Raw genomic sequence first — 22578 nt, 5'->3', positions numbered from 1 at the left:
GTCATAACCCAGATAAGATGACCAGTCTAAGTGCTGTGTGTTTTTTCTGAGGCAGAGGTTTTACCTTAGTGATCCAAATAGTGCCTAGAAATTGAAAGGTGGACCACAGGGAGGATAGGACCTCTCTGATCTTATTTTTAGCATTGCCATACAGGCAAAAAGATGGCTACCAAAGCCTGATGTGAAACCATTGCTGGATGTATTGGAAAACCACACCAAGCTGGGCCCATGCTGGTGTCAACTGCCTTAGGGCCTCAACAACCTCCACACTACCCCCTGAGCCTCACTAAAGTGGGTCGTGAGGCACTGACTCCCCAGTGTTTACCAGGCAGCCAGGTTTCCTGCTGCCCAGTTTCCATGCCCAGACCTGCCTGCACTCTGCATATAGGTGCACCAGGCTGCAAGTTACCAGGTTTCTTCTGTGGGTTCCCAGTTCCTGCTTGTTTTATTCCATATCCTATGTGGACAGGTCCCCCCAGAGAATAGGGTCAGTCCTTAGTCCATCCCACAGGAGACCATGGGGGATGGAGGAGATTTTATGGGCCCTAATCCCCCAGGGATTCCACATGTAAGCTTTGTCTCTGGGTCACCGCACTCCCCTGCACCAGCTTTCCATGCTTGCTTCCCTCCCTTCCTATCATTTCCACTCCTGGTGTCCTATACTGTCACTCTGTGCTGTTGCAGTGCTCTTTCTGAGCAGGACACTCCGGATAGAGGCAGCAGATCTCCCTTCTCCCCAACCTTCCTGAAAGAGGCTTGTGAGATGTCTCTAAACTGCCATCTTGGAGCCCTTCCTGTGCAGAAACTTTTTCATTTGATCAGGTCCCACTTATTTATCTTTGTTGTTGCTGTGATATTTTTGAGATCTTCTTCATAAATTCATTCTTTAGGCTCATATCTATAAGTTTTCCAATACTTTCTTCTAGAATTCTTATAGTTTTATGCCTTAGGTTTAAGTCTGTTATCCATCTTGAATTAATTTTTGTGAGTGGTAAGAGGTATGGATGCTGTTTCAGTCTTTCACATGTGGCTATCCAGTTTTCCCAGCACCATTTATTGAATAGGGATTCTTTTCCCAGTACATGTTTCTATCTGCTTTGTCAAAAATCAGATGGGAATATAAGGATGGTTTTATTTCTGTTTTCTATTCTGATTCATAGGTCTGTGTCTCTATTTTTGTGCCAGTACCATGGTGTTTGAGTTACTGTCGCCTTATAGTATAGCTTGAAGTCTAGTAAGGTGATTTTTTCCTGCTTCGTTATTAGCAACAGTTGTGTTGGATATTTGGGGTCTTTTCTGATTCCATACCAAGCATAGAACTATTTTTTTCTAAATCTGTGAAAAATGGCCTTGGTATTTTAATGGAGATTGCATTGAATTTGTAAATCACTTTGGGAAGTATAGCCTTTTTTAACAATATTGGTTCTGCCAGTCCATAAGTATGATATGTTTTTCCATTTGTTTATATTCTCTGCCATTTATTTCCTCAGCATTTCATAGTTCCCTATAGAGGTCCTTCACTTCCTTAGTTAAATATATACCTCGGCATTTTATTTTCTTTGTTGTTTCTGAGAATATTATTTCATCTTGTATTTTTTTTTCTCATATTGACTGTTGTTGGCATCCATGAAAGCCACTGATTTGTGTACCTTTACTTTATAGCCTGAGACTCTACTGAATTTATCAATTCCAGAAGTCTTCTTGGTTCAATCTTTGGAGTTTTCTAGGTATTAGATCTTGTCATTGAAAAAGAGCAATAATTTAACCTCTTCTTTCTCCATTTGGATACCCTTGATTTCTTTTTCTTATTCAATTGCCCTAAAACTTAAGCACTATGTTGAACAGAAGTGGAGATAGTGGGCAACTTTGTCTGGTTCCAGTTCTAAGCAGGAATGCTTTCAGTTTTTCCCCCTGCTATATGATGTTGGGTATGGATTTGTGGTATATGGCCTTTATAATTTTGAGTAAGTCCCATCTAAGCCTATTTTGTTAAGCATTCTTATAAAAGGATGCTGAGTATTGCTGAATGCTTTTTTGTGTGTCTATTGAAAGGGTAATGTGGTCTTTGTTTCTGTATCTATGTAGTGGATCATGCTTATAGATTTGTGTATGTTGAACCACCCTTGTATCTGTGCAATGAAGCCTACTTGTTCATGATGAATTATTTTTTTGATGTGCAGCTAAATTTGGGGGGGAGTTTGCTAAGATTTTATTGAGAATTTTTGCATTTATATACATAAGGGATATTGATCTGTAGTTTTCTTTTTCAGTTGTGTCCTTTCCTGGTGTTGGTATCAGGTGATATTGCCTTTGTGGACCAACTTAGGGAGGATTCCTTCTATCTCAATGTTATGGAATATTTTCTGCAGTATAGGTGTAAGCTCTTCTTTGTAGGTTCAGTAAAATGCAGGTATGAGACCATTTGGTCCAGGACTTTTTTTCTTTTGGAGGATATTTTCTACCGCCCCTCCCGCCCCCCTCTCCCCCCAATTTCAGTGCTTGATATACATCTGTTGAAGAGTTGTGTATCTTCCTGATTAAGCCTGGGGAGGAAGTGTATTTCCAAAAATTTGTCCAGATCCTCCATCTTTTCATGTTTGTGAGCATAGAGATTTTTATAGTATTTTGAGATGATTATCAGTTGTGCAGCTGAGTGGGCCTAGGTTTGGTGAGCTTGCCCTCAGACTCCATAGAAACTGAACAATTAGCTGTGGTGATGGGGGTTAAAGATCTGTGCCTAGTTTCTGGGGCTGAGCCCTGCCAGGAGAGGCTGACATGGCCCCACCCAGCCAGAAACTTATATGGAAGTAGGCTGTCAAAGACTTACAAACTGGTAGCCTTCGATGGGCCTTGCTCTACTCCCTGTCTTCTGCTTCACAGTGTACTCCCAGTGACGACTGTCAGGCTGGATCCCAGGCCATTGAGCTCTCCTACAACTGTGCTGTGGGGTAGGTTTCCTGCCCAGGATTCCAGCAGCTCATCTGATATTGTAGCCCTCCCTTGGGAAAGGGGTTCCCTGTGAACATGTTGTATCTAGCACCTACACTACACTTTCCCCACTGAACTGCCCACATGGGTTCCCTTCCTTCCTTAGAACAAGTATGTCACTCTCAGACTGTACCAGGTAGAAGTGTGGCCGACCCTAATCACCTTCAGGGTGCCCAAGTAGATTTGATGTCCTACTGCTTCAGGGTATAATCGGGTTTGATGGATCCGCCAGGCATGTGGCACCAGGGTAAGCAGAGACACAGTCTGAGCATGTCTTGTTTGCTGTAAGACCCCAAGAGGGAAAGGCCTAAAGTCCCACACTCTGAAACTCTCAGTGTTGTGGTGGTTTTTATCTGTACAGCCACGGGTAGGGGAGGAGAAGAGGGGCAGAAAGGAATCTGTATGGAGAAATGCTAGCAGTCTTGTTGGGAGAGTGTGTGCCCTGGAAGTCTAAGCTTGGAGTCATGGAAATTACCCAGGACCCGCTAAACTCCTTGTGGATCCTGTAGTTGGGCTGGAGTTTGGGAATATCTGTGTGGAAGGTAAAACCTGATGAGTTGAATCCCCTCTGGGGAGGACAAAAGCTCATGGTGAGTGGAGAGGCAGTATGGTGCCTGCCCCCTGGGCTTAGGTCTGTGGGCACAGAAAGTCCCTCAAGGGGAGCTGGAAGCCCAGTGCCCTGTCCAGGTGCAATTCACAGCTCCCTGATGGCAGCAACCTTTGGGCTCGTGTGGACAGAAAATCTCTTCAGCAGCTTGCCAGCCTTCCCCTTGTCAGAGATTCAGGGGAGGGAGAGGCAAACTGCTCCGGCTACTCTCGTGGCAGGGCTACAAGTCTCTCTGCTGGTATCTTGTTCTTTCTGGTTCTGCCTAAATGTCTTTGATAAAATTACTTCTTTTCCTTTGGTTAGACACCCAGTAGAGGGACTGCTAGATCAAATTATAGGTCTACTTTTAATTCTTTGAGAAATCTCCATACCGTTTTCCATAAAGGTTGTACTAATTGTATTCCCATCAACAGTTATAAGCATTTCTTTCTCTCTGCATACAAACCAACATCGATTGTCTGGGACTTTTTAATAAAAGCCATTCTAACAAAGGTAAGGTGATAGGTCATCATGGTTTAATTTTCATTTCCCTTTGGATTAGTTACATTGGGCATTTTTTTTTTTTTTTTTTTAGAGACAGAGTCTCATTTTATCACCCTTGGTAGAGTGCTGTGGCAGAGTCACAGAGCTCACAGCAACCTCCAACTCCAGGGCTTAGGCGATTCTCTTGCCTCAGCCTCCCAAGTAGCTGGGACTACAGGCACTTGCCACAACACCTGGCTATTTTTTTGTTGCGGTTTGGCTGGGGTGGGTTTGAACCCGTCACCCTTGGTATATGGGACCGTCGCCCTACTCACTGAGCCACAGGCGCCACCCTACATTGAGCATTTTTTTCCCACCTTTGTTCACCATTTGTCTATCTTCTTTTGAAAACCTTTTGTTCATGTCTTTTGCCCACTTTTAATGGGGTTATTTTTTTCTTGCTGATTTGTTTGAGTTCTTTGTAGATTAGCCCTTTATCAAATGTGTAGTTTGCAAACATTTTCTCCCATTCTGTAGGTTGTCTATTGGCTCTTGATTATTTCCTTAACTGTGCAGAAGCTTTTTAATTTAATCAAGTCCCGTTTATTTATTTTTGTAGTTGCTGTAATTGTCGGGGGGGAGGGGGATCTTAGCCATAAATTCTTTGCCTAGGCTGATATTTATAAGAGTTTTTCCTACATTTTCTTCAAGAATTTTTGTTTTATCTTATGTCTTTTATCCATCTTGAATTCATTTGTATGAAGAGATAAGGGTCCTGTTTCATTCAGGGTCCTGTTTCATTCTTCTGCATATGGCTGTCCAATTTGCCCAGCACTATTGGGAAAATAGGGCTTCTATTGCATTCTCCGGTGTATATTGTTGTCTGCTTTGTGGAAGATCAGTTGGTTGTTTGTGGCTGATTACATCTGGATCTTCTCTTCTTTTCCATTGGTCTAGGTCTCTTTTTGTGTCACTACCATGTTATTTTGATTATTCTAGCCTTATAGTATAGTTTGAAACCTGGTGGTAGATAGCCTCCAGATTTGTTCTTTTTGCTTAAGATTGCTTTGGCTACATGGGCTCTTTTCTGGTTCCAAATAAAGCATAAAATTATTTTTCCTACATCTGTGAAATATGATGTTGGTATTTCAGTGAGGATTGCAGTGAATGTAAATCACTTCAGGAAATATGGACATTTTAACAAGGTTGATTCTTCTTGTCGATGAGCTTGATATGTTTTTCCTTTTGTGTCAACTACAGTTTCTTTCCTCAGCATTTCTTTTTTTTTTTTTTTTTTTTTTTTTTGAGACAGAGCCTCAAGCTGTCCCCCTGGGTAGAGTGCCGTGGCATTACAGCTCACAGCAACCTCCAACTCCTGGGCTCAAGCGAGTCTCCTGCCTCCGCCTCCCAAGTAGCTGGGACCACAGGCGCCCGCCATAACGCCCGGCTATTTTTTGGTTGCAGCCGTCATTGTTGTTTGGCGGGTCCGGGCTGGGGATTCGAACCCGCCACCTTAGGTGTACGTGGCTGGTGCCTTAGCCGGCTGAGCTATAGGCGCCGAGCCTCCTCAGCATTTCTTAATTCTCTTTGCAGACATCTTTCACCTCCTTGATTAGGTATATTCCTAGGTATTTATTTTCTTTCTAGCTATTGTGAATGGTATTGAGTCTTTGATTCAACTCTTAACTGTTACTGGTATATAACGTAACATTAGAAAATGCCAAATAATGGATCTAGAAAATTCTTGATCCTGTAAAAATGAAGATAGTCACATTAGATGATTTCTACAGCTTTTTCCACATTAAAATTCTGAGCTTAAGATTTCTTAAGACATCTTAAGATGTACTGATTTGTGTACATTGATTTTGTAACCTGAGACTTCACTGAATTTATTTATCAATTCCAGGAGTGCTCTGGTGGAGTCTTCTACAGCTTTCTGGCTGTATGATCATATCATCAGTAAAAAGCAATAGTTTTACCTCCTCTGTCCTGATTTGGATAATCTTCATTTCTTTCTCTTGCCTGATTGTCCTGGGTAGGATTTCCAGCACTGTGTTGAATAGAAGTAGTTATGGGGGTACCCTTTTCTTGTTCCAAATCTTAAGAGGGATGCTTTCAGTTTTCCCCCTTTACGTATGATTTTGGCTTAGTTTGTCATAGATAGCTTTATAATTTAAGATATGTTAGGTTCACTAGTTTGAGATAAATGAGTAGAACAAATTGCTTATTATGTAGTATCTTAAGTTCAGAATTTACATGTGGAAAAGGCCTCAGAGATCATCTAATGTGACTGACCTCATTTTCAGATGACTAAGAATTTTCTAGAACCATTATTTGGCATTTTATACTGTAAGGTTTAAACACATATTTATTAAAACCTTTTTCCTTCACTATGCTGTTACCAAATGGAATAACACAGCCTGGTGCTAAAGATGATATATGGCCAGGTTACTCAAATTGTTACTACCTTTCACTATTTGATACAGGTAAATTTATCAGATTAGTTTAAGGCTATATACTTGTATTATTTGATTGTCAATTACTTTTAATACAAAGTTATATGTAAGTAGACTTCTTCAGAAACTTATTACTCCTTACCTTAGAGAACATATTTTGTTACAAATAATGGTAGTTTTAGTTTTAATGCTAACAGAATTGTACTTGTACATTATAAATGACAACTTCATCCTCAGAGAAAAGTAGTTATAATCTATCTCTTTCACTGGTTTTCCTTAAACAAAATTCAAGGGCCAAAAATGAGAATTTATACTCAAGACTCCTTTAACATAGATAAATTTGCCTATTATATAGTCATGAGGAAAAATATGATAGATGTATTTCATATTTTTGGGAAAATGTCTATACAGTTTACAGGCATCACTTGCTGATTGAAACTTACGTATTTTCATAGTGACACCCCTGGATGTTGTTAAAATTCGACTCCAAGCCCAAAACAACCCATTCTCCAAAGGTATGTATGTTATTATCTTGAAAATATCATGTTAGGTTTTTAAATGTTACTACATTCATTTTTGTTTCAATATTATTCATTTTGTTAATTTATTAAAATTGATATCTCTTTATCCTCATGCAAAAACATTTTTTCACCATTTAGTTGTACATGATGAAGTATAGGCAAAAACCAAATACATGTATATGATGCTTTTAAAAGGAAAACAGGGGGGCTTGGTGCCTGTAGCACAGTGGTTGTGGTGCCAGCCACATGCACCAAGGCTGGCAGGTTTGAGCCCAGGCCGGACCTGCTAGAAAACAATGACAACTGCAACAAAAAAATGGCCAGGTGTTGTGGCGGGTGCCTGTAATCCCAGCTGCTTGGGAGGCTGAGGCAAGAGAATCACTTAAGCCCAAGAGTTTGAGGTTGCTCTGAGCTGTAACGCCATGGCGCTCTACCGAGGGCTACATAGTGAGACTCTAAAAAAAAAAAAATTAAAACAGGGGATGATTATATATTTGGTTATATGCATCACAGATAAGAACAAAGTTACACCTGTTAGGTTCCTTAGATCTAGCTTCTTTGCCCAGGACTTATGCCTATCTTAGACCATTCATGATAATCATCCAGCTGTCACTTGAGTACAGTGACTAGAAATGTATTATTTTATTAGGAAGCTTGGTTAATTGCTTGGTTAAGTGATTCTATATTTTTATAAGATGGACAAAATTAACAATTCCTGGGTCAGTCTTTTATAGCTTTATAAAGATAATGGAATTTTAACATATTTACATAGCAAGAAACAGACTCTTTGGACCATGAGAAAATTGGCTTCAATATCAGTGCCACTCTAATGCATAGATTGAAATGGAATAAATAATAGTGGTATTTGAAATGAATGGAAAGATTCACTTAGGAAGAGACTAAAAAGGTACATTAAAGAAAGCCTTGAAAGCCATACATATTACAAAACTCACAACATTACATACTATGAAACAGACATAGTATTTTTGGCAGCAAGAGTGAGTCCAATAAATGGGAAAGAATTGATGCAAGAGGAAGTTGTACTAAATTAGGTAGGAGTGTACAAAAGGCTAGAATGAGCATTACAAATACAGGGAGACAAAACATAGCATTATTTACATTGAGAAGAATTTTTTCCCCATAATCTATTTTTGTCTGAATTTCCCTTCCATACCACAGAGGTTTCTTCAGACAAATAGGGAAGACATTCACCCATGTTCTTTTTTCCAAACAGGTTTTTCTCCTTTATCTTCCTCCTTCAGTCTTTAGATAACCTAAAAGAATCGATTCTTTTGTATATTTTCTTCTAACTACTGTTCTGAAAACATAATTTATTCTATTACTTTTCACACCTGTGAGTTTAGAGTCCTTTGTCATAGTATTAAGCAAGTCAGAGTATGTGCATTTCATCTTAAAATGTAGAAAGAGTTATCTTTTTCATGGTTACTCCTCTTTTCATATTTTTTGGTTCTCCATCAGTTTTTATCTGTAAAAATCTAGTTGTATGAATTAATTCTTGGTTGTTTGAATCTTCTTTATTAGGAAAATGTTTTGTATATAGTAATGGACTCATGGATCATGTGTGTGTCTGTGAAGAGGGATGCAACAAAGCATGGTATAAGAAGCCAGGAAATTTCCAGGGAACACTGGTAAGGAGATGATAATATTTAGAGTTTCAGTTTATTTTTTTTTTATATTTATTCTCACATAGTATTTCTTTGCTGAGGTTTTCTAATTTTTTGCTTCTTTCAACCATGCTTGTAAATTATCATTTAAAAATTTTTATGTTGGCTGGTTCTAAATCTTTGTCAAATAATTATATCATCTGTTTTATCTTAGTGTTAGCATCTGTTTATTGTCTCTCTTTATTTAGTTTGACATTGTCCAATTAGAATAATGAGTGAGTTTCAACTGAAACACAGGTGTTTTGGGGATGCCTTCATTACATTCTTATTCTCATTTAAACATTCTATTTTAACTGGCTTTTTCTGACACAGCTTGTGAGAAGGAAGATGCCTCCTTGTTACTGCTGGCTAGAGCTAGAAGTCCAGATTCTCCACTCAGCCTCCATGACACACAGTGTGCAGAAGACCTCTTTTTCTGTTGAGCATGGATGGGAGTTCTGGCTCTGCATACAGTTTTCACTGACTAGTGGGGTTGCTTTCTTACTGTTGAGTATGTCAGAAATCCTGACTCTTTACTGCTTTTCCTTTGACACCACCCTAGCAGCAGGTGGGGGGGCGGGGAAAGTAATTGCTAACCTGGTGGAGATAAAAATCTTGGTTCTCTCCTGACCTATTGTGATGCCACCCCAACAAAGGTGTTCTAGTGCCTCATTACAGCCTTACAAGGATAGAAGTCTAGACTACCTACTTGGCTTTTGCTACTTTAATGTGTCCAGGTGGTACCACAGATTTTTCTTTGGTATTTGGCTAGAGTGGTTATTATCTAAAAGTTTTCTGTATTACTGAGGCTTCCCTTTTCTAGGAAAACATGCAGCCTTTGTTATTAGCCTCTTTTACTTCATATGGTGCTTTAAGATTCAGCCATATTGTAGCATGTATCAATATTTTACTTTTTATTGCCAAGTAATACTCCATTATATAAATATACCGTATTTTATTTATCTCTTCGTCAGTTGATAGACATTTGAGTTATTGCCATTTTTTTGAAAAATCAATGCTGCTATGAACATTCAAGTTTTTGTGTGAACATGTATTTTAATTTTTCTTGGATAAAATTTTGTGTGAGCATGTGTTTTAATTTCTCTTGAATATATACGTAGAGTTGGAATTACTAGGTTATATCATAACTATATTTAACCTTTGAGAAATTGCCAGACTATTTACCAAAGTGGCTACACCATTTACATTCCCATCCGCAGTATATAAGAGTTCCAATTTCTCTACATTCTTACCAGTATTTTTTATTGTTAGATTATCTAGTGGGTAGAAAGTAATATCTCATTGTAGTTGTGCTTTGCATTTCCATAATTATCAATGATATTAAACACTTTTTATGTGCTTATTATCCATTTGTATGTTATCAGAGAAATGTCTATTCAATCCTTTGTCAATTTTTAATTTTTTTTGTCTTTTTATTATTAAATAGTAGGAGTTTGTATATTAATAGAAGACTTTCCTTCAGCTGCTTTTGGTTCTTCTCAAGAGAGTTCATATAGTGGGCTTTAATAATATTTTCTCTGATTTCATGCTTGGTCAGGAGGTTTATCTAACCAATTCTCCACCATTGCTCTATTATAATAATATTTCAAAAGTTTTGTTTCTCAGATTTAAGTAGAATAATCCAGAGTAAGAAGTTAATATTATCCAGAAGTGCTTCATTTTACTAGTGTTGAAATTCCCTTTTTTAAAGAATGGACATACATGAATCCCAAAAAAGCTCATTTTTTAGAAATAAATGTGTGAAAGAATAAAATTACCAATCAGTTATCACTGTAAATTTTTATTATTCAGGTTTAGTGATAAATTTTGATTATACTTTCTTACTATAATTTTAGGATGCCTTTTTAAAAATTGTTCGAAATGAGGGCATTAAATCTTTGTGGAGTGGCCTTCCTCCTACGCTGTAAGTTGAAATTTCTTATTTTTCCTACTAAAAGATGCTGGTTTTGTTTTGTCTTACAATCAGGATGGTTTGACAAGGTCTTGTATTTTTAATGTCAGAATGCCTTAATTTTCTGAAGCATTGTTTTGTAAGTGTCACAAGCACCCATACAACTGATGATGTGACAGAAGAACTCACAGGACCTGAAGACATTATACTCATGGATATGTTTTATTACAGCAAAAGAATACAAAGCAGAATGGTAAGGTAAAAAGACATTCCAGGAGTTGACCAGACACAGGCTTACATCGTCTTCCGTCATAGTATCACATAAGACCTGCTTATTCTTCTGGCAATGTGTGTGCAAAGTGATTCTGCCTTGGGAAACTTATTTGAGTTTTAGATTGTAGAACTTTTATTGGACATTATTTATATAGATACATTCTGTCGTTGAGACCAGCTGTGATTAGCAAAACTTCAGACCTCAAAGAAAGAATATTTACCATAAATCTCATTGTTCTCATGATTCAACCCAGAGCAATTGGTTTAATGCTTTAGACACACTAAAATACCTTATCATATGGAATTTTTCAAGAGCTAAATTTCTCATGAATTGTCCAAAGGTCAGGCATGCAAACAGGCCCTCCTGATGACAGAAGAGTTAAGCAACGGAGCTAGCTGTTTTAAGTCTTTTAATGCACAAGCATACAGTAATTTTTTTCTTGTTCAAAGATAAATTTGTCATTTATTTGACTTTTTATTTTATTAAAACAATAATATATATTGTAATATATATACTTTGCCTCCTGTAGATAATTCTCTATTTTTTCTTAAAACTTTAATATGAGGGTACAATATTTATGCTACATTGTTCTCATTTCCAGTGTAAAGTTCCATTTGTAGAAGAGCCCCTCACCCAGGGCGTGTGTTATACACCCACACAATTTACACATTAGGGAAGATTCCACCTCCTGCCCTCCCTCCTCCTGCCATATGTCCTCTTCCCACCCCTCCCACTTCTTCCCTGAACTGGTAGTTCTTATGAACATGTAATTATTTATATATTGATTTCATCTTAATATGGAGTACATTGGATATTTATCTTTCTTGCTATACTTTACTTAAGAAGAATGTATTTAACTCCATCCAAGTAAATGTAAAAGATAATAGTCTTTATCTTTTTAATGGCTGCATAATATTCCATGGTATACATATACCACAGTTTGTTGATCCATTCATGGGTTGATGGGCACTTAGGTTGCTTCCATGACTTGGCAATTATGAATTGAGCGGCAAAAAAACATTCTAGTACAAATGTCTTTGTGGTAAAATGATTTTTGTTCTTCTGGATAGATACCTAGTAATGGGATTACAGGGTCAAATGGAAGGTCTACTTTTATATATTTGAGGAACTAAAAGTAGACTTCTCTCCCAAAGGGCTGTATTAGTTTATAGTCCTACCATCCATGTAGAAGTGTTCCCTTCTCTCCACATCCACACCAGCATCTGGCGTTTTGGGACTTTGTGATGGGCTAATCGTGCTAGGGTTAGGTGATATGTTAGAGTGGTTTTGATTTGCATTGCTCTGATGATTAAAGATGATGAGCATTTTTTCATGTGTTTGTTTTGGCCATTCATCTGTCATCCTCAGAGAAGTTTCTGTTCAAATCACTTGCCCACTTATAGAGAGGGTTGTTTGTACTTTTCTTATTGTTTAATTTGAGTTCTCTGTAGATTCTAGTTATCAGGCCTTTGTCAGATTCATAACATGCAAAAATCTTCTCCCGTTCTGAGGACTGTCTGTTCTGTTTGTGGTACTCTTCACTGTGCAAAAGCTTTTTAGCTTGATCAAGTCCCAGTTATTTATTTTTGTTGTTGCTACAATTTCTGGGGGGAGGGGTGTCTTCCTCTTAAAGTTTTTTCCCAGGCCAGTATCTTCTAGTGTTTTCCCCACAATCTCTTCTAGAATTTTTATTGTTTACTGTCTTAAATCTAAATCTTTTATCCAGCAAGAATCAATTTTTGTCAATGGTGAGAGGTGTGGGTCCAGTTTCAATCTTCTGCATGTGGATAACCAGTTTTCCCAGCACCATTTTCTGCATTACATGTTTTTGTTAGGCTTATCAAAGATTAAATGATGATATGTGGCTGGGTTCATCTGTAGATTCTCTATATTATTCCATAGATCTGTGTCTCTATTTTTGTGCCAGTACCATGCTGTTTTGATCTCTACAGCCTTGTAATATAACCTGAAGTCTGGCAACATGATGCTTCCAGAATTGTTTTTATTTCTAAAAACTGTATTTGTTGTTTGGGTTTTTTTCTGATTCCATATGAATTGAAGTACTATTTTTTCATGGTCTTTAAAGTATGACATTGGTACTTTGGTGGAGATTGCATTGAATCTATGGATTTCTTTGGGTAGTATGGACATTTTAATAATGTTGATTCTTCCCAGCCATGAGCATGATATAGTCTTCCATTTGTTGACATCTTCTGCTATTTCCTTTCTCAAAGTTGCATAATTCTCCTTATAGAGATCTTTCACTTCTTTTGTTATGTTCTCAGTATTTCATCTTCTTTGGTGCTATTGTAAAAGGAATAGAGTCTTTGATGTTGTTCTCAGCTTGACAATTGTTGGCATATACAAAGGCTACTGATTTGTGGGTATTGATTTTGTAACCTGAGACACTGCTATAGTCCTTGATCACTTCTAAGAGCTTTGGAGTTGAGTCCCTGGGGTTTACCAGGTATAAGATCATGTTATCTGTGACTTTTTATTTTATTAAAACAGCAAGATATATTGTAATGTATATACTTTGCCTTCTGTAGATAATTCTAATTCTCTATTATCTAGTGATTATATGAATTAACATGGTAAATTATAAACATTATTTGTAAAAATCCCAAATAATACTATCATTTTCTACGCCTCATTTATTTCTAAGTATTTCTGTTATCCTTTTTATGGAAGAAATTCATTGATTTTGCAGCAAATATTTTAAACACTGCCTAAGGTTACAAAGTTAGTGACAGATCCAAGAATACAGGTCAGTTCTGCTCCTAAATTTTACCCATCAAAATTCATTATACAGAACATTAGGCATTCTAGACTTTGAATATCTGATAGACCATAAACTGGTTTCATATTACATTAATATTTATGACATGACAGTACCTGCAACTTAAAATTTAAGTTATAATTCCCTTTTGATATTTTCATTTAAAAGAATAAGTCATTAGAGTTCACTGAAAACTAGCATATATAACTCTGATGATGTTATTTATAATTAATTTCTGGTCATAAGCAGGTATGATATGTGGTCCATAGTTCAATAATGTTTTACAGTTGCTCGTGTACTTTTTCTTTCAGTGATTCTCATGTTATAATAAATGTAATTGGGAAAGAAGAGCTGGGAGACCAGAAACAGGATTAAGTCTAGGAGATGGAGAAGTGTCCTAATTTGTCTTTTCCCATTTATGACTTGAACATGTGCTTTTTATGTGATCTAAGTTTGGCTATATAGCCTTTATTTATTGCTGCTATATATTGTAACTACCGTAGAACCTGCATAGTTGACCATCTCCCTACGTTGACCATCTCCTTCAGTTGACCTAATTTTCATAGACTGGACATACTCTACATGTATTTATCAGTGCAGTAGACCTAGTTTGTTGACTGCTTCCTTATATTAACCAGTTTGTTATAGTCCCTTGGGTGGCTAACTTATAAAGGTTCTACTGTGTTTTCACAACCAGGATGTAAACTTTTAAAGGATAGATGCCTATTTTGTATCTTGTCCTGGCCTACAAAGTTAAGCACTACTTTTAAGAAAAATTGATCTCATAGGCTAATTTGTTGTGGTTTTTAGCTTATATGAAACATAAGGGTTTTTTAAACTTATATTTGAATTTAATATGGGTGTGTTAGGTAATTTTGAACAAATATTTGTTTCTGTATTTCTAACAGAGTGATGGCAGTTCCTGCCACAGTTATTTATTTTACTTGCTACGATCAATTAACTGCTTTTCTGAGATCTAAATTAGGAGAAAATGAAATTTGCATACCAATTGTTGCTGGAACTACAGCCAGGTGTAAGTAATAAATTTTTATTTTTATTTTAGTGTAGAGTTTCTGTTTAAATCTTGACATTCACAAAGAACGGAGTATTGGTATGATACTTTGCATTATAGCGTACAATATGTACTAATATGTCAATATTTATACTCCAGAAGTCACATGGTGGTGTAATTGCCATCAGAAGGAGATGGTACCAGCCTATCCTGGTCAAATCTTGGACAGAGTTTTTAAAATGACATTAGAATTGGATCTGATTCACCCTGACTTCCAAGGCATCATTTGGGATCATACATGATTCAGGCCAAAGTCCTGAATTATTTTCCTTATAGATTTTAGAATTTAGACTCTTATCAGAAGTAAATTTGCCTTTATGCAGAAGAATGATTTTCTCAGTGAAATAGAAATGAGGTTTTTGGGGGGCACTAACTAGAATGAATTTTTGTAATTGTAATAGTTTTAATTGACTATAACATAACTGGAACTGGAAGAGTTGAGACCAGAAAAAGTAAGATATGTGAAAATAGACTGTTATGAAATGCCTTTATCAAGGGAAAAATATCTGTGCAAATATGTCAACATCAGTAGATATTTGACTTTATAGTTTTCAGACATTTTAGAATAAAAGATAAAAAAATCATAAAAGACATGTAATATGTTTACATCTATATTTGCATGGTTTGTGACTTTTTGTTTTCTTTTATTTGCTTATTTGTACTAGTTGGTGCAGTTACTGTGATAAGTCCATTAGAATTGGTTAGAACCAAGATGCAGTCTAAGAAGTTTTCTTACAAGGAGCTGCATCGATTTATCAGCAAGAAAGTATCTGAAGATGGTTGGATTTCCCTTTGGAAGGGCTGGGCTCCTACTATTTTAAGGGATGTACCTTTCTCAGGTAGAATTTATCCCATTAGTATCTACTAAATTTTAGATAGCCTTGTCTTATTCATATATTAATTCAACTAGATTTTAAACTCTTTACAGTTAAAGGTGAGTTATCTTCTGTAGTGTCCCCAGACTCTTAGTTCAAGAGTTATTTGGTTGTCAGATCTTTACAGTCCTTTATTGAATGAATAGTTTTTAACTCAAACCTGGTTTTCTTTTCTTTATTGATTTATGAGTATTCATATTCAGAGAATACAAACATTTTCCTAAATAAGTCATTTAACATTATTCTAAATAATTATAATAATAAGATAAGTAAACTATTTCAGATCAAAATATTATAAAATCCATGTAAGAATACCTTTGAATTATATGGAGTCTTACCTTTTTAATTACTGAAAATAAAAATCTTCCCTTTAAATGTGTGTTCTGTAAAAGACTATTGTAAATCCTTAGGTGACTGTCCTACTCACTGAATTGTGAAAAGGAAGAAAATCATGAGAAGTGAGAAGTGCAGTTCTAACAGTAATTGGTAGAATATGTATGCTTCTGTGGCATTTCTCATTGAGTATCATAGAAGTTTCCATTTAAAACCTGAAAGAAAGATTTATTGAGAATCCTTGTATTAATGTTTTTTGTTTTTTTTTTTTAAACAGGGTCTCACTTTGTCACCCTAGGTAGACTGCTGGGCATAGCTCACAGCCACCTCAAACTCTTGGGCTCAAGCTGTTCTCTTACTTCAGCCTCCTGAGTAGCTGGGACTATAGGCACCCGCCACAACACCAGGCTCATATTTAGAGATGAGCTCTGGCTCTGGCTCTGGCTCAGACTGGTCTCTAACCTGTGAGCTCAGGCAGTCCACCCACCTCTGCCTCCCAAGTGCTAGAATTTATAGGCATGAGCCACTGCTCTGGCCCTTATGTTCTTGTTACTTTCTTTTTCTTAATCCTTTTTTGTGCTTCCTTATCCACATCTCTGTGCAGTTTTTCCTTTCCATAGTACTTTTTATCATGTCTTTGTGTTCGTTTATGCTGTTTAGAAACATACAGTATATAATTAATCATAGATTACCCTAACAATCAGGTTGTCTTTATTTTTCATTATAGAATATTTAGTGCAGAAAAACAGATAGTTATAAAGTATACTAATAACATGAGCACCTGTTCAATATGTATGCAGTTAAAACATTGTACTTTTTTTTTTTTTTAAATCATGAAACCATGAATATGCTTTTTCACCGTCAGATCACCAGTGGTCACTATGATACTGAATTTTATCTCCCCCCACCACTTAGGTCTTGCTCTGTCACCCAGGCTGGAGTGCAGTGACACCATGATAGCTCACTGTGACCTTGAACTCGTGGGTGCAAATGATCCTCCTAGGCCTCAGCTGGACTCCTGGACAGGAATATGCCACCATTAAGCTTATTTTTTTCATTTTCTATAGTGATGAGGTATTGGTATGTTGCCCAGGCCCAGGTATTGCTGTGTTGCTGAGAAACACAGCAATACCTTTTTAATTTTTAATAATTAAAAAAGTAAGCCTCCATAATTCAAAGGTATTCTTACATGGATTCTATATTTTGAACACATATAAACTGTGTTTTCTTCATTTTTAGTCTTGTTTATTATGAGTAAATAAGTAAACAGTGCTATTATGAAAATTTTTAAGCATTCTCTTGGTACACTTCTGAAAGTCTTGCCAGTATTAGAATTGTTGGTTTATACATTTCTAACGTACTAGGTAATACCAAATTCTTTTCTAAAGTGATTGTCTGGATCTGTGCACCAACCAGCAACACATGAGATTTCCTGCTGCTTCACACCCTTACCAACTCTTTTATTGTAAAGTTCTTAGTTTTTATATATCTAGTGATTTAAAGTGGTATCTCCCTGCAATTTGCATTTCCTCAGTTATTAAGTTTGGGAATTATTTCATTGACCATTTATTCATAATTGATTTTGAGTTATGGACTGTATTAAGTATTCTGTTTCATTTCCCCCCACACAGATAGCTAGTTGTCCTAGCATCATTTATTGAATAACCATCGTTGCTCCACGGAGTTGCAGTGTCACCTCTGTCATATCACACTTTTATTTATGCCTGGGTCAGTTTCATTGGTTAATTTGTCTAACCCCATGCTAGTACCACACTGAATTACTAGTGCTTTATGAAAAATCTTGATGTGAAATTTTTCTTCTCTAGTAAGTCCGTTATTATTTGTTAACTTATGTTAATAATAAATCTTTTTTTAAAGTGTTTTAGTACATATTTAAAATATTCTCCATAGAGACTGTATTCATCTTTTTATTCTAATATTTATTCATAGGCATACTGCATCCCCCAACTTTTAGTAGCTATTTTAAAAATAATGTCTTTTTGAAAAGTTATGTGTTCAAAATCTTAATAGTTGGTGTAGTTGCAGTTCATTTTTATTTATTAGCTTATCCAGCTACTTTTAAAACTTCTGTTATAATTTCAGTTTGTCTATCTTTTTGGTTTTGTATGTGTACGATATTTTATGTAAGTTATAATTGTTTTGTGTCAATTTTAATCATCATAGCTTTTTTTTCTGCCTTGCTGTCAAATACAGTTTTAAATCTGAGTTATTTAGCATCCCTATCATTTTCCTCATTTAAAAGGAAATTATTTTGTTGTTTTGCCATTATTTTTGATTCATGTTCTTTCTTTGTCAATTCAGAGACGTTTCCTTTTATCTCTAAGTTTCTGAGAAATTTATTTGTTTGCTTCAAATAAGAGTGATGAATTTTATGAAAATTTTTTTGTCATTATTAAATGATCCCCTGGTTTTATTAACATGGTTACATGACATTTACATTTTGTTATTAAACATATTAAAAACCTTTGCATTTTTGAGATAACCTATCTTAAGTTATAGTTTATAGTCTTTAATGAAGTACTTCCAGCTTCTATTTTCTTATTATTTTAACTTTTTTTAAAAATTTGATACCTGTGTTCATGAATAATTGACCTTTACTTTTTTCCTTTCACCTCCTGCCCTTATCAGGTTATGAAATTATAGTCCTACATTACTAATGCTTAGGTTTTTTTGTTTATTTGTTTGTTTATAAGACTGCCAGAATATTACTGAGGATTTCACTCCTTTTTAAAAGAAATTCTACTTAGGTATGTGTCTAAGTAGAAAGCAGAGTCTGTCAAGGTTAGGATTTTTTCTTTTCTTTAAAATCCACATTTTGTTTCTAAATATGTGTTCATTTCATTCTCTGTTTTTATAGCAATGTACTGGTGTAACTATGAAATTTTAAAGAAGTGGTTTTGTGAGAAATATGGTTTATATGAACCAACATTTATGATCAGCTTTACTTCAGGTGCATTGTCTGGTTCTGTAAGTTTATTTTGTTGTTGCTAATATTCCATGAAAGTGATAATTGTCACTTTGTATGTATTGACATAGTGCTTTTAGGCTGTACTGCTTTAACAATTTCCTAAGTATTTACCATTCTATTTTAAGGAAATAATTTATTAGCCAATAAAATAGTTGAATATACTTTATGTTTTTACTTTACAAATACATTATTATATTTTTCTGAAAAACGTTTGGATTTGTTAGATCATTACATTTATAATGATAATACTTTAAATAGTGCTTTATTATTTATAGAACATTTGGCAATAAGTGCTAGTAGATCTGATCAGGTAATATTTCATGGAGCATCATCCCATATGTAGATTTGAAGAAGTAGTTCCATCCTCTGCTGCTAATTCCTGTTTCTTTGGAAACATTTTGGCCCACTAAGTACTTTTTAAAAGAATTTGAACAAAAATTAACAATCAGAAGGGAGGGATCTGAACTGAGCATTTGGGTAGTAGAGAGTTCATCTATTCCCAACTCTACATATGATGGAAAGTAGTGGACTTGTGCAGGTTCACTTCACCATGACTTTGGCCACAAAGAGTTTCTCATACCTATGTACTTTGAAAATGAATTTTTGATAAGTTACAGTGAGACACTAACATACTGGAACCGCGCAGAAACAGAGTGAAGTGATAGAGATCTGCAGAAAAATGGTAGAATAATATATCAGAAAACCTAGGCTAAAGAATCCATTATTTCAAGATTTAGGTATAAATATTCCCAGGTTTAAAATCTGCCAGACTTATCCTAGTGGATTATAAATCTATTGAGCCATAAAAACAATTAGTATTGTTGAATAATGGCTTCTAGATATTGTATTCGGTTTTTAATATGAAGGAAAGTTCTCAATTTTGCTATTTCTACTTAACATAGAAAATTTATTTATTTATTTATTTTGAGACAGAGCCTCAAGCTGTCCTCCTGGGTAGAGTGCTATGGCATCACAGCTCGCAGCAACCTTCAACGCCTGGGCTCAAGCGAGTCTCCTGCCTCAGCCTCCCAAGTAACTGGGACCACAGGCGCCCACCACAACGCCTGGCTATTTTTTGGTTGCAGCCGACATTGTTGTTTGGCGGGCCCAGGCTGGATTCAAACCCACCACCTTAGGTGTATGTGGCTGGCGCCTTAGCCACTTGAGCCACAGGCGCCGAGCCAGAAAATTTATTTTTTAATGATTTTTTTTTTAAGCTCTAGAAAATGTTGCTGGCTTTTGACAGTTTTCAAATAAAGATTTGTCTCAGCAACAGAAAAAGCACATGAATGTGACAGTGTCCAGGCTTTTTGTCAAAAAACAGAAAAATTTTAAACCAGTTGATTTCAAAAGAGGCCTGTGTAACACTATAGCTACTACATGATAAATCATAGAAATGGAGAAACAATAGTTGACTTTATCTTACCTGAGATCTTGGAAAGAGACCAGATTTTACCTTATATGGTTTTATCAAATACTGTAAGAACATTATTAAAGGAATTTAATTACTTTGGTAAAAAAAAATTTTTTTTTAAATTAACTCATTTTGAAAAAAGGTTTTAAAAATTTGGTTTTTATCATTACTAGGGAGTAAAATGTTATTTGTGAACCATTGTAATTGTATCTAAATCAGGGGTCTTCAAACTTTTTAAACAAGGGGCCAGTTCACTGTCCCTCAGACCGTTGGAGGGCCGGACTGCGGGCCCTTGGACTAGTTGGCTGCTAAGCAGGACAGGCAGCTGTAGTGGCAACAAAAATACCCGGAGGGCCAGATAATGTCCTAGGCGGGCTACCTGTGTCCTAGGTGGGCCAAAGTTTGAGGACGCCTGATCTAAATATATAAATATATACACAAAAATTTAAATGTATTTTAAAAGATACCTAGGACTAAAAATTCAAAATCTATTGTATTTATATTTAATTTTTATTCTTTTTAAAAAAATATTTGCTGGAAAATTTTAAATGCCTACTAGATACTTAAGAATTTCTGCTTTGACATATGTGTTATACCTTCATGTGAAATAAAGGAAAAGTGGAACACAAGAGTATTAGAGGTTGTGAATTGTGGTATTGGAGTCAGAGAGATCTGGTTGGAATTTTAGCTTTGCCACTACTTAGCTGTATGACCTTAGGAAAGTAAGGGAACTTTTCTGAGACTATTTACTTCTGAAATACACAAGATGTGTCTATTTTCTTTAATAAGACTGCTCTCTTTAAATATATATGGCTTTATTTAAAAGTACAATTTAGTTGTGATTTGCATTAATATCCTTATTAAATAATGTGTTACTTAGAAGAATGTAAAAACATTTTAGGAAAAATTAAAAGATTGATTTCAATTCATTTTACTTTCTAATAGTTTGCAGCTGTTGTAACTTTGCCATTTGATGTAGTAAAAACACAAAAGCAGACACAACTTTGGACATATGAAAATCTTAAAAGTAAGTTTAATTTAAAACATTTTTAAGATGTAACTTTTGTTTTTCCTTCTAGATACCAAGGAATATCTAAAGTAAGGACAATTTTTAATTTAAGAAATCTTAAAGTCCAATGTTTATTAACTGCTAAACAGTTAGGTCTCATATATGCTATAAGAATCAATATTCTTTGTCGTTCAAAAGCTAAATTGTTTAATAATAATTTTTCCAGTAATTTGTTTTCACAGCTATTTCAAATTTTCATTTTTATTATCCTTATAAGTATTCCTCCAGATATATCAAGAAAATAAATGTAGACAAATCAAGATAAAAAATTAGTGGAAACTTTTTTCTCTTGATGTGTTTCCTATTAGTATATGTATACATTTTATTTGTTCTTATTTTATTTGTTTTTTAGCTTCCTTTGTTTTGGTGTGTTTTTTTCTCTCTTTCTTTTCCCATCCATTTTTACTTCTTAATAAGGTGTAATTTCTTCTAGAACAAAGTGTACTCTTATTTACTTCTACCAGATCTCATCTGTCATCATTTCTTCACTTTAGGCAGTGTAGCAAATCCATGGAAAATTAACTTTGACAAAATTGTGTTCTGTAAGCCTTGTGATAATAAGCCTGTTATGACGTAAATAAATTGTTCTAACCTATAGTAATATTTTGGATAATTTATAAAACAGGTATTATACATTTGAATCATCGATTATAGACCTTTATAAATTAATCTGATAGATATTGGTGACAGCCCTGTTTTTGACTTCCCAAATACCTAGTCCCTTCTAATATTAGAAGCTAACAACAACCTGGGAGGTAGTAATCAGAGTTTTATTGTATCAGAGTTCTGACATTTTCCTGTTTAGGTATGAGCCTTCTAGCTACCTAAGCCCTATTTGTCCTCCACTGGTAGTTCAGAATTACTTTGTTGCATTCTTCCTTCCTGCTATCAGAATTCCTATTTCCTCTGTTAAGTGAAATATTTAATATAGGAGGGATATTCTGTTTGGTATAATTTATCATAAATGATTAATGACTGTGGCATTGAGGTGGTCATGGTGGTGGTTATGGTGATGATGAGGGAGAAGATGGGAACCTCTACAGGTAGATCCTGATGGACACTAAAATTTTTTTTTTTTTTTTTTTTATTGAATGGTAACTGTGTACATTGATGCACTTTGGGGGTACAGTGTGGTGTTTTCATAGAAAATCCAAGACACTTCC

General features: G+C 35.5%; 1 protein-coding gene across 1 annotated transcript in view; it reads left to right on the top strand.

Moving 5' to 3' along the window:
- The window catches only part of SLC25A40 (solute carrier family 25 member 40), a 58168-nt gene that overhangs the window by 28780 nt on the left and 6810 nt on the right, over positions 1-22578 (top strand). Inside the window, exons 4-10 of the mRNA XM_003782643.3 lie at positions 6969-7028; positions 8577-8683; positions 10555-10622; positions 14572-14696; positions 15401-15574; positions 18822-18931; positions 21292-21373. Coding sequence (XP_003782691.1) covers positions 6969-7028; positions 8577-8683; positions 10555-10622; positions 14572-14696; positions 15401-15574; positions 18822-18931; positions 21292-21373 — 726 coding nt within the window. The remainder of the gene's footprint in view (positions 1-6968; positions 7029-8576; positions 8684-10554; positions 10623-14571; positions 14697-15400; positions 15575-18821; positions 18932-21291; positions 21374-22578) is intronic.

Source organism: Otolemur garnettii, unplaced genomic scaffold (assembly GCF_000181295.1).
Source record: "Otolemur garnettii isolate 467f Iridium unplaced genomic scaffold, OtoGar3 scaffold00005, whole genome shotgun sequence".
Classification (NCBI taxonomy): Eukaryota; Metazoa; Chordata; class Mammalia; order Primates; family Galagidae; genus Otolemur; species Otolemur garnettii.
This window is presented reverse-complemented; position numbering and strand designations above follow the sequence as displayed.